The 13,634-nt window shown below is 42.2% G+C and overlaps 2 protein-coding genes across 2 annotated transcripts; one reads left to right on the forward strand and one right to left on the reverse strand.

The window, feature by feature from the left end:
- Positions 1–118: 118 nt before the first annotated feature.
- SDD1 (Subtilase family protein) lies at positions 119–2,962 on the reverse strand. The gene has a single exon (XM_068617015.2). It carries the CDS (start codon positions 2,613–2,615, stop codon positions 306–308), a length of 2,310 nt encoding a protein of 769 aa, XP_068473116.1. The 5' UTR covers positions 2,616–2,962; the 3' UTR covers positions 119–305.
- Positions 2,963–4,711: 1,749 nt separating this feature from the next.
- On the forward strand, positions 4,712–13,627 carry LOC150029660 (uncharacterized). The gene is made up of 4 exons (XM_090296868.1): positions 4,712–7,297; positions 8,246–9,157; positions 9,263–10,007; positions 13,455–13,627. The coding sequence occupies exons 1-4, from the start codon at positions 4,712–4,714 to the stop codon at positions 13,625–13,627; spliced, it is 4,416 nt and encodes a 1,471-aa protein (XP_090152994.1).
- The last annotated feature ends 7 nt before the right edge of the window (positions 13,628–13,634 follow it).

The raw sequence follows: 13,634 nt of genomic DNA on the forward strand, positions 1-13,634 counted from the left end.
CAATATTGTACGAATCTAACCTTGTTTTGTGAGAAACAGGAGTTGGGAATTTTAAGGAGTGAACGAGTTACATATTCTGATTCAGAAAACACGTAAAGCAGAGAATTTTGACTAAATCTTGGCACAACCAATTTATTTAGCATTTATAAATGGGCTTACTCTTAAAGATTCCTATCGAGTTTTTTCTACTAAAACTCGTAACACCAACTTCAGTATAATTCTGCAATCATAAATAACCTATTGAACCAATAACCATAATGATTACGTCCCTAGAGAAACTTAATAATCTACTACTAATCTCCATGCTACTTTGACTTCCAAGTCACTGCCACCGGGCTTCTAACCCTGTTGAAACCATTTTGTGAGTGTACCCATGTCAAATTCCCTTCTGCATAGGTCACCAAACCATCACCTCTCTTAACCCTTTTTCTCGATATAAACCATACCCTGTAAGTCAAGCTTTGATTCACTTGTTTAAATACAAGCCGCTTGGGTTTTACTATCACTTTTACTCCTTCAGGTGCCATAACCTCCACTGAGTAGATGGAGTTAGCACTTCCCACATTTGTTAGTCTCCTTCTGAACATCTTTCTCCTCTCCCCATCCTTAAAAATCACTGAGAATGAGGGATAGTTAAGGCTGAAGCCTCTATTCATCTTCATGACTGCATTGCAACTCACATTTCTGTGTGTGATGCTGAATATTTCTGACCTTGTATATCCAAGGCTGCAAAGGTGGATGATATAGTCATCTGGCCTAATGTCATACACAAGTCCAGGGTTCAATGCTCTTTGTGGATTCACATGTCCAGCTCCCATGTCAAAAACTCCTGCTGGTTGGCTTTCATCAAGTATTGGCCTTCCAGTGTGGTCTGTTGCCTCGGCTGTTGTCATGATTGCAGATTTGATGGCTGCAGGGCTCCAACCCGGGTGAGCCGAGCGAACGAGAGCAGCAATTCCACTAACATGAGGGCATGCCATTGAGGTACCAGACATGACAGAGAAGTTAACTCTTCTAGAATCCTCTGGAAGGCCAGTAGGGCCAAGGTTCTGAGGCCATGCAGCAATGATGTTCACTCCTGGAGCTATAACATCAGGTTTGAGGATTGAAGGGTTGGTATAACTTGGGCCTCTAGCTGAAAATCTTGCCACTGCTGGAGCTCTAGACTTCCCTATCACAGTTCCTCCAAATTCAATCCTTGCAAGAGGCCTTCTAGTGGAGTTTATGTAATCTTTCAAGGTAACTGCTTCATCAAATCCAACCAAACTTGCAGGCAAGACATGAACATCAACTGAATCCTCTCCCAAGTTTATCTCCGTGTTGGTGAGGATCATAGCAACACCACCAGCCTCCTTCACCACTTGTCCCTTTTCAGCTCTTCCGTTGACGCCTCGATCGCAGACCACCATTTTGCCTTTAACTTTGTCCCTTGGAAGAGACCCTCTGAGGCAAAATTGGCTCTCGGTGTCCCCTTCAGAAAGATAAACCAGCTCAAGTTCTTTTCCCTTGCTCATTGGATGGTTCAATGGGTACATGGACTCTCCATAGAGCCTTTGTCCATTTCCCATGTGAACTATAGCTGGGAATGTCCTGTCAAGTGTGCTTGCACCGATGGTGGCAATCCAAGGAGCCTCGTTGGCAACAGACATTGCCGTAGGACCATTGTTTCCTGCCGCACATATAACCGAAATCCCATGCTCCATAGCTCTAAAGCTTCCAATGGCAATGCTATCATCATACAGAGGCGTAGAGAAGCCACCTAGAGACAAGGAGAGAATGTCCACCCCATCTCTGATTGCCACATCCATTGCAGCCATGATGTCTGAGTTATAGCAGCCATTGAACCAACACACTTTGTACACCGCAATGTGGGCACCAGGAGCCATTCCTCTCGCCACGCCAGACGCGTAACCAAACACACTCGCCAAAGGCACAGGCACTCCTCCAGCGGTGGATGAAGTGTGTGTGCCATGTCCAGAGGAGTCTCTTGGAGAGAGATATTCCGGAATTCTAAAAGGTGACACTGACGAATGCCCTTTGGTGAAGTACCTTGCACCAATAAGTTTCCTGTTACAATTGGAAGAGTTAAAGGCCTTCCCAGCTTGGCATATACCCTTCCATTTCTTGGGAACCGGGGGCATTCCTTGATCATTGAAGCTGGGACTCTCCGGCCACACTCCAGTATCAAGCACCCCAATTATGGTTCCACGGCCGAAACCGGATTGGTACCAGCCATTTTCTCTAGCAGGGTTCAGTCCTAAGAACTTGTAAGAATAAGTGGTCTGAATCTGGAGCATCCTATCAGGCCTAATTGAGATAACATCCGGCAAGTTTTTGAGGTACTCAACCTCAGACTCACTTAACTGGGCTGCAAAACCGTCCATGGCGGAACGGTAAGAGTAGAGAAGACGCGAAGAAGGGTCCTCATCGGAGGAAAGGGTTTGTTGGATGAATGACAGGTGCCATTTGAGCTTGGAGGTGAAGGCAGAGCTGGTGGTGCCATGAGGGTGTAGCTGAACTATGTAAGTTCCAAGCGTTTGTGCATTGACGAAGGTGAGAGTGAAGAGGAAAAGGGTGGTGAGGAAAAAGAGTTGAATTTTGGATTTGGAGTCCATTGGGTGTTGTAGTACGAGGAAGAGGAAGTGTTGTTGTTGGTTGGTTGGTGATGCATGATGTTGTGGAGGGGTATTTGAAGGTGTTGAGAAGAATTGAAAAGTGAAGAAGGTAAGCGTTGTTGATACGAAGCTCGTGAAATATGAGAGCTCTTCATCACGAGGATCCTTTGTTGAGAGAGAACTCCCAAACTCAATTTGACTTACAATTCGGGAGCCGAAACCTCGCAGTAAGTGTCACGAGATCTTTTACTTCCCTTTAATAGGAAAAAACCCTTTCATTCAAATTCTCTCAATTCCATGTTACCAAATCATTTTATGTGTTTTTGTTACCAAATCATTTTAACGAAAAACTCACATTCTCCTTTTCTTCCTCTACTTACTATGAAAGCCAAACACAGAAAATTGAGTTTTACAAATAATGTTGCTTTTGTTTGCTAACTAAATTGATGAGTTAAAGTAGCCAAAAGGATTATGAATGGAGCAAGTTATTACCATTCACTCAAAACTGTGTTAATTTATTAAACTCTTGTTCCATGTTATATTTGGCTCCCTCCTTTCTGTCTCTCGTGTGTACTTTCACTGCATACTATTTTTTCCATCACTTTACGGTTTAATAATATAATAATATATGTTAAAATTTTAAATTAAAAAATAAAATAAATATTATTATTTGGGGATGTGAATTGAATATTTTTAATTTGATGTTATTAAAGTATATCATCACCATTACCTTTAACTCTGCTTTTGTTTTGTTTGACTAATCATAATAGTCATTTATCCAGCTAATGATACTTTGATATCAGTTTGATCTACTTCACACTTAAAAAACTTATAATTTTATTCTAAAAAATAATTATTTTATTATTATTTGAGTGTCAAATAAACTTTATAAAAATTTTATTTTAATCTTTTCAAATTTTTCTATCTTCTCATATAAACTCACATTTAAATAAAAATTATTCTTTTTTCTATTTTTAGAAATTATAATATAGAACCATTCAAGGATGTGAACCTTTTATTGGTCAAAATTTAAGGGCAAAAGATATTTAACAAACTACTACATTATAACCCACTTTTTGTTGTCCTTTGAAGAATTTATAATTACGTTATGTACAAGTATTTATCTTAGTATTTGGAAAAATTTGTAAAAATGATCTATGATGTTCATATGTTGATTTTAGTTTATTCGAATAAATTTGTTTTTGTTTACTTACACGAAAAGGAACGAAATTAAAAAGATTGTTATACATTTCTTACCTCGTCTATTTATACTATGTATGGATCCGTTGAAAGAGAAAGAAATGCACAAGAAAAGAATAAAAGTTATTAAAATATGTTCTCTTCATCGTCCAAATGTAGAGAAAAAAAGAAGGAAACGAGTGGTTTTTACATACAAATGAATGACTAAGAAGATATCATATTTTCACACTCTTGTTTTTTTACTGTAGTGTATTATCTATTATAGTTATTATATTCATTTCACTTTCTTTTTCTCTAATTTTATTTTATTTTATACTTTTTGTACTGGTAGGCACCGGACGAACGCACGTGGCCGACCGGCCTTATACACTAAATGGAAACGAACGCACGTGGCCGACCGGCCGTATACACACTAAATGTAAGGGCATTTATGTGACAAGCGAAGGTGGTTAAGATACACCTCCGAAGAATAAGGAATATGCGTTTAGAGAAGATATGTTCCCCGGGTATTCCGGAGCACGACTGACAAGACATATCCATAACCACCCTGAGCCCAAGGGATAGAAAGCCCATTAGGCAATCCTATAAATACTGTGCTCAAGCCAGAGAAAGGTACGTTTTTCATTCACTTACGAAACTGCGCTTAGAATCTCATACTTACTTGAGCGTCGGAGTGCCTTCGCAGGTACCCTCCCCCGCCCGACCGAAGTTGATAGCACGAAGGGACGACCGACCAAAGGAGACAGCAAGAAAGGACAATCGACCAGAGGAGAAGAAGATCAACACGTCAACAATTACACCACGTCAACCGACCGTGCCTGGGCCCCATCTCTCCACTCAGGTACAATTGGCGCCCACCGTGGGGCCGAGGCAAATCTTCAATTTTTGAAGCTATAATGGTTGCGACAAGAAACAACAACGACGCTATGGCAGAACAGATGACTATGATTCAAATCCTCCAAGCTCAGATGGAGGAACTGCGACAAAAGGGGATGGAAGACCATCGTCAACATGAAGAAGATAGACGCCTCCAAGAAGAAGATAGACGCCGCCAAGAAGAAGAAATCGCCTTATTAAGAGAGCAGAATGCACGACTCCAACAACAGGTCGATAATCCCGAACGAGAAGGCCAATCCCATATGGCCGACCGAACCGCCTCTCGCATACCTACACCTGCCAATACCAATCCTGCTTCCAGAGCTGAAACAGTCGAAAGAAAGTCAAGGAAAAGGGGTCATCCTTTTACAGACGAAATTATCACCACTCCACTTCCTGACAAATGGAGAGGCCTCGTCATTAAACTCTATGACGGCTCGACCGACCCGGACGAACACTTAAATGTCTACAAGACGCAAATGACTTTGTATACCACAGATAACAATGTGTGGTGTAAAGTATTTCCCACGTCGCTCCAGGGAGAACCTCTTACCTGGTTCACAGAGCTGCCTCCAAACTCCATTAACGATTTTGACACCCTAGCCGCAAAATTCTCCACTCAATATGCCACTAGCCGACCGCATCACATGTCCTCCATGTCTCTCCTAGCGGTACAACAAGAAAAAGGTGAATCTCTTAGAACCTTTCTAGATAGGTTCAACAAAGCATGCATGAACATCCGAGGGCTCAAACAAGAGGTTGCATTGCACCATTTGGTCTCGGCCATCCGACCGAGCCGTTTCACTGAAAGTCTCATCAAGAAACCACCTCAAGACATGGAGGACCTTCGAACTCGAGCAACCAAATTCATGCAAATCGAAGAACACATTGATTACCATCAACGGTTCAAAGCTGTCGGATTCGGAGCCCTTAAAGACCAAACCCAAAGTAAAGAAAGAGAAGTCGAAACCGAACGAACCGTCCGAACCACTCTGAGGTCCGACCGGAATAGGGGAGGCCGAATCCCCAGGTTTAACAGTTACACCCCTTTAACTGTGCCGAGGGGACGAGCCCTAGATGAAGCACTACAAACGGACCTAATCCCGACATTGAAGCAGTATCAAACACCACCGAATGCAGATACTGCTAAGCGTTGTCAATACCATCAGAATTTCGGTCACACGACCGAAGGATGTCAAGCTTTGAAGGATAAAATTGAAGAACTCATCCAAGCTGGCCATTTACGGCAGTTCGTCAAGAGGACAAGGAGTTCAAGATCCCCACCACGGAATACTGACCGTCCTTCCCGTGGTGTCGACCGGTCGTACCGTAACGATTACAAACGCCACACTGACCGTAGCCAGACTTCGCGAAAACGCAGCGAAAGCCCCGTTCGGCGTACACGCCCCCGTAGCACAAGTCCCGACCGAAATGCCCGACCTCGCCAACGAGTCCGCGAAGTCATCAACATGATTGCTGGACCCGTTAAATTGGGCGAACCGAACCACGAAACAAATTATATAGCTGGAGGATTTGCCGGTGGCGGGTGCTCAAATTCCGCCCGAAAGAAACATCTTCGTGACATCCAGTCCGCTCATGCTACCACGAGGAGGCGTCCACATATACCTCCGATTACTTTCACTGACGAAGACTTTACAGCCATAGATCCAGCCCAGGACGACCCCATGGTCATCACTGTAGAAATTGACAAGTTCGCAATTGCCAAGACTTTGGTAGATCAGGGTAGCTCGGTCGACATACTGTATTGGGACATTTTCAAGAAAATGCGCATCCCAGAAGCACATATTCAGCCCTATAACGAACAAATTGTAGGGTTCTCAGGTGAACGGGTCGATACTAAGGGGTACATAGACTTGTACACAACCTTTGGTGAGGAAGACGGCCTCCATAAAACAATAAACGTACGATACCTCCTGGTTAACGCACAAACTTCCTACAACATCCTGATCGGTCGTCCGTCCATTAACAGATTAAAAGCCATTGTGTCCACTCCACACTTAGCCATGAAATTCCCCTCGGCTAACAACGACATTGCAACCATCCATGTCGATCAAAAAATCGCTAGGGAATGCTATGTAGCAAGTTTGAAAAGTGAGCCAACTCGACGACTCTATACAACCAATACGGACGACCGAGTCCCGCAAAAACGAGGACGTTCCCCCACACGGCGTTCCGGACGACACATGTCCCGTCGTCAAATGATAGCCCTTGTTGACCTCGACCCTCGCATGGACGATCCCCGTATGGAAGCAGGAGAAGACTTGCATCCATTCCCGCTTCGCGATGATCGCCACACTACGCACATCGGTACTTCGCTGAAACCGGACGACCGAATGGCCATCGGGACGACACTTGTTAAAAATTCCGATCTTTTCGCCTGGACGGCCGCTGATATGCCTGGCGTAGACCCACAGGTTATCACTCACCGATTATCACTGTATAGAGAAGCTAAACCAATAGCTCAAAAGAAAAGACATATAGGCGAAGAACGACGTCAAGCCGCACGTGAGGAAGCCGACAAATTGTTACAGGCTGGATTCATTCGGAAGGCCCATTACACCACATGGCTAGCCAACGTGGTTATGGTGAAGAAAGCGAACGGAAAATGGCGTATGTGTGTTGACTACACAGACCTCAATAAAGCTTGCCCAAAAGACTCGTATCCTCTGCCTACCATTGATCGTCTCGTCGACGGTGCAGCCGGGCATCACATCCTCAGCTTCCTTGATGCCTACTCTGGCTATAATCAAATCCAAATGCACCCGGCCGACCGGAAGAAGACGGCCTTCATGACTGATTCCGGCAATTTCTACTATGAAGTGATGCCCTTCGGACTCAAAAATGCCGGAGCCACTTATCAAAGACTAATGGACCACGTATTCCACGACATGATTGGTAGGAATGTTGAAGTCTATGTCGATGACATCGTCGTTAAGTCCGACTCATGCAAACAACATATTGCCGACCTAAAAGAAGTTTTTCAGGCCCTCCACCAACACCAGATGCGACTCAATCCGGACAAGTGTGCATTCGGCGTCGAGGGGGGGAAGTTCTTAGGTTTTATGCTAACTCATAGAGGCATAGAAGCTAACCCCGAGAAGTGCAGAGCTATCTCCGAAATGCGAAGTCCCAACTCCATTCAGGAAATTCAGAGACTTATCGGCCGACTCACCGCACTATCCAGATTTGTTCCTAAACTCGCCGAACGAACGAGGCCCATCGTCCGACTACTGAAAAAAGCATCCCGTTTCGAGTGGTCGACCGAATGTGAGGAAATTTTCCTCAATTTGAAAACTTTTTTATCAACCCCGCCGGTCATCCAGAAACCGGACGCACGAGAACCCATCATAGTCTACCTCGCCGTTTCACACGAAGCTGTCAGCTCAGTCTTAGTGCAAGAAATTAATTTTGAAGAACGGCCGGTTTACTTCGTCAGCCGCGCCCTTCATGGAGCCGAAATCCGATACCAGACGATCGAAAAGGTAGCCATGGCCCTCATCATTACCGCCCGATGAATGCGTATGTATTTTCAGAATCATCGGGTTATTGTTCGGACAAATTACCCTATTGTAAAGATCCTCACTAAGCCAGATTTAGCCGGACGAATGATCGGTTGGACGATCGAACTATCCGAATTCCATATTCAGTACCAACCATGCGGAGCGATCAAGTCGCAAGCTCTCGCCGACTTCGCAGCTGAACTCACTACTTCTTCAGCCGACACCGAACATTCATCATGGATCTTATATGTTGACGGCTCCTCCAACGAGAGGTCGTGCGGCGCTGGAGTTGTTTTGGAAGGCCCCGGCGAGATTGTCATCGAGCAGGCCCTCAAATTCGACTTCAAAGCTTCAAACAATCAGGCCGAATATGAAGCCATATTAGCCGGTCTACGTCTCGCTCAAGAATTAGAAATCACTAAGTTAATTTGCAAAAGTGATTCTCGGCTTGTCATCGGTCAGCTTAACGACGAATATGAAGTCCGAGAAAGCTTTTTACAGCGATACTATCACTTAGTCAAACAAGAGATGAGCACCTTTTCCGAAATTTCTATGCAGCACGTTCGACGCGATCACAATACCCGCGCGGACGCCTTGTCCCGATTAGCAACCACGAAGTGTAAAGGAATGCATCGGTCGGTCATCCATGTTACGCTTGCACGCCCAAGCATCGACCTACAGGAATGCCTGACGACCGACACGGAATCTACTTGGATTACCCCAATCAAGCAATATTTACTCGACGACACATGTAGTCCTCTCGGCGAAAAAACCATGAAGCTGCAGGCCGCCCGTTTTGTCTTAATCGGCGACGACCTTTATCGCCGAGGTTATACCCAACCACTCCTTAAATGTTTGACACCAGACCAGGCTTCCTATGTCATCCAAGAGTTGCACGAAGGAATTTGCGGAACTCACTCCGGCGCACGGACAATGGCTGCCAAAGTATTCCGGGCTGGATACTACTGGCCGACCGTCCAGGGTGACTGCACCAATTTCGTACAAAAATGTCTTAAATGCCAAGAGTTTGGCACTTTGTCCCATCAAAAGCCTGAGGAACTCCATTTTATGTTATCACCTTGGCCGTTCGTCCAATGGGGTATGGACATCATTGGTCCTTTCGCCCCCGGTAAAGGCCAGTGTAAATTCTTACTAGTCGGCATTGATTACTTCACCAAGTGGATCGAAGCCGAGCCCCTGACTGCAATCACCGCCCGCAATGTTCAAAATTTCGTATGGAAAAATATCGTTTGCCGCTTCGGGCTTCCACAAATCATCATCACCGATAACGGTCGGCAATTCACCGACCGAACGTTAGCTGAATTTTACGAGAAGCTCCACATCAAACACATCGCTAGTTCAGTCGAACATCCGCAAACAAACGGACAGGCAGAAGCTGGAAACAAAGTTATTTTGAACGAACTGAAGAAACGTCTCGGCCCAGCAAAGGACAACTGGACTGAAGAACTCTTAGAAGTATTATGGGCATATCGCTGTACTCCTCAGATGACTACACAAGAAACGCCGTACAGCCTAACGTATGGCACCGAAGCTATGATCCCTGTCGAGATTGGCGAACCCTCTCTCTGCCGGCAAACCCTTGATCTTGATCTAAACAAGGAAAGCCTCTCGGTCGGTCTCGATCTCATCAACGAACTCCGGGACAAGTGCAGAATTAGAGAAGAAGCATGCAAAATTCGGGCGGCCAGACGATACAACTCCAAAGTTAAACCAAGATTGTTCCACAAAGGCGACTTAGTATGGCGAATGCGGAGCAGCGCACGAAAGGAAGGAGGCAAGTTCTCCAACAATTGGGAAGGACCTTTCCGCATAGCTGATACGGCAGCCGGTGGAGCCTATTATTTAGAATATTTATCTGGGAAGGAAATACCGAGAACGTGGAATGCCACACATCTCAAATTTTATTACAGTTGAACTTTAATAATAAAAGTGCACTTTTTCCTCGCTCAGTCGGTTTTTCCCTAAGGAGGGTTTACGACCGGGAAGGTTTTAACGAGGCACTAAATTAAAATCCAAATCTCCTAGTCCTTTACTCAATTCATATCTCGTTCGGCATCAGACGTTATCGGATTTATATATGCCTCGTTCGGCATCTGAATTATTACAACGTAATCAGAATTATTTATGCCACGTTCGGCATCAGAATTATTTACTCAATCTTATGCCTCGTTCGGCATCTGAATTATTACCTTAACGTAATCAGACTTTTTTATGCCACGTTTGGTAGGCACCGGACGAACGCACGTGGTCGACCGGCCTTATACACTAAATGGAAACGAACGCACGTGGCCGACCGGCCTTATACACTAAATGGAAACGAACGCACGTGGCCGACCGGCCGTATACACACTAAATGTAAGGGCATTTATGTGACAAGCGAAGGTGGTTAAGATACACCTCCGAAGAATAAGGAATATGCGTTTAGAGAAGATATGTTCCCCGGGTATTCCGGAGCACGACTGACAAGACATATCCATAACCACCCTGAGCCCAAGGGATAGAAAGCCCATTAGGCAATCCTATAAATACTGTGCTCAAGCCAGAGAAAGGTACGTTTTTCATTCACTTACGAAACTGCGCTTAGAATCTCATACTTACTTGAGCGTCGGAGTGCCTTCGCAGGTACCCTCCCCCGCCCGACCGAAGTTGATAGCACGAAGGGACGACCGACCAAAGGAGACAGCAAGAAAGGACAATCGACCAGAGGAGAAGAAGATCAACACGTCAGCAATTACACCACGTCAACCGACCGTGCCTGGGCCCCATCTCTCCACTCAGGTACACTTTTTATTATTCTTTTGCAACAAAGGTGACATAAAGAAAACCAGAAAAAAATATGGGTCCAACGATAAATAGTTTTTTACTCATGAAAGATGTAAAAGGCAAGTGAAAGGACTTATATTTTCATGTTTCCTTTATACCTTTATTTATTTTTGTTATCTAAGTTTTAAGGGGAATTTGCATTCTTGTTTTGGTAGTCTTATTTATTTTCCTTTGTTTTCAATATTACCCAAACAAATGACTTGAAATTATTCAATATTAAAGTTCATAAACTCATACAGCATAATTTCCCCTTCATTTTTTTTCTTCTTTCGCTATTTATTCTCTTTCATATTTCAACTTCTATTCAAACGTAGTATTATTGACATAACTTATAAAAATAACTTAAAATCTTTATAAAACAATTTAGTCCTATTTTCTTTTCAAATATAAAACAACTTATATGGTATTCGATAAACACTTATTTGTATTTTATTCAATCGGGCCCAACTAGTGGTCCATCACATATAGAGCTTATAAATAAAAATATAAAATATTTGAAAAGGGAGATATAATAATATTTATAAATGCTATAATTGATCATGGAGACAACTTTTGAATTAGTGTATATTATTCAATGCACGAAGAAATTGGTGCAGTGCCACTTCCCTGTTAGCATATCTCCCTCCCTAAAAGCACGTAAATAATGATATGATAAATTCTCAAGTTTCACTACGAGAATGTGGTTTTGATATAAATAACATAGTTTTTTGTCAAACAATACCCAGTTTGTTCAACCAGACACTTAAGATAGACATTCACTTTGTTGTCTTAACTCTAGTTAGGTATTTTAAAGGGACAACATAGTTTTTTTTTGTCGTCAAGATTTTAACTTACAATTTGGTTTTTCATTCATAGACATTTATATTTAATTAAAAAAAAATTCAATTAATAAAATTGAATATATGTTGGTTGAGTTAACCAATATAAATTATGTATTATTTTTACTTCTTTTATTCCTTTTACTAGTGTATTATCTGTTAGTATTCCCTTATAAAAGGATTGCAAAACAATATTTGTAAAACTATGAGTCAACCCCTTCTTGCATTCGGTAGAACCTTGCGAAAGGTTTTCCAAATGTATTTTAAAATAAGCTCTATTCAACATTTTCTCTTGTAAAGGTAACCTATAACTTTAGTTACTAAGTCCAATACACTTGGAGATATTTAACCTACTTCTAGTGATAACAACTCAATTACTTAACATGCGATAATGAAACTCAATTTGATATTTTTAGGTTATTTATCTTTCCCTTGTGTGAGAAATTAAGAGAATATGCCACAACTTATAAAAGTCTATCTTTTTTATACACACTTTGTTACTCGTTATCATTTGATCTCGTTCTCCTGAATCTTTATTTGGTACTCGAATATCAAATCTCATGTTAAAACTTCACATTTTGGTAAGAACATTATTCAATGTTTTATCATTATTTTAAGTTTTGAATGCTTTGTTATTAATTTTTGTTTTAATATTTATTTTTGGTAGCAGTGTCTGAAATCCATGGTTGAGGAATGGTAATATGAAGACTTCAAAAACCATGGATAAAAGTAAATAATAAAAGAGTAAATAGATAGATGGATGATATTAATGCAGGAGTGAGCCTCGTGCATTACATGAGCTCTTCAGATGTTGCGTTGCCAAATGCCAAGACTGTGGTACATGCCATGCCAGAGCTCCCAAATGAAAAGAAAAAAAACAACACAGTGAGTCATGCATGTTTCTTTCATTCAACTCCTTTCTCTATACCTGCATGTGTATCCACCTTAATGGCTTCACATAGCAGACGTAGGGCGTGGGTCCTGTGGAGACACTAACACAAAACAACAAGAAAGCCAGAAACTAGTAAAGCAACAAAAAGTTATTCTCGTTGTTTTCAGTGTCAGGTTCCATGCGTCAATTCAATTCCTCCACTTTATAACCTGTCTTCATTTCTTATACCACTGCAACAAAATGCCATTTCGTGAATTAGGAAAGAACAAATCATAATTTCCATATTTGCTACCTACAAGAATCCCCTTTTCTGTAATGTTACAGTAAGAAAGATTAAATTGTCATCCAGTAATTATTTTCAAGTCCTCTTCCTCGTGCTATGGCAGTCTTCACTTTTCTTGAGCAGAAAATTTTAACACAGTAAGAAGCTTCAAATTATTTGACTTTGGAGAGGGATATAAAAGAACAAATAAATGGATTTTGAATTTCATTGTGTCAAGATTAAAGAGCAAATCAAACATTTGACATCAAATACACGATTGTATTGATCACACAACACTAGTCTACAAACGAAATAAATTATGATTTTGCATGCAATACAGTTTACTTGCACAACCTTTTATAATCAATCACTTTCCACGCACAAGTTCTCTTCTACCTTGCCTCATTGCACAGTCATACTGAACAGATCGAAGACGACAAAGAGAAATGGACATTCAGACACCAGACAAGCTTGCAGAGTTTTCTAAAATTAACAAGACAGTGTCAAATGCTATGGATTGCCATGCAAGCAAAGATCGGAAACAAGAATTATACAAATCAGAAGCAACAATTATTTTCACGGTTATCAAAATAGAGTAATCTATCT

This window comes from Phaseolus vulgaris, chromosome 1 (genome assembly GCF_051622355.1).
Source record: "Phaseolus vulgaris cultivar YP4 chromosome 1, ASM5162235v1, whole genome shotgun sequence".
In the NCBI taxonomy this organism is placed as follows: domain Eukaryota; kingdom Viridiplantae; phylum Streptophyta; class Magnoliopsida; order Fabales; family Fabaceae; genus Phaseolus; species Phaseolus vulgaris.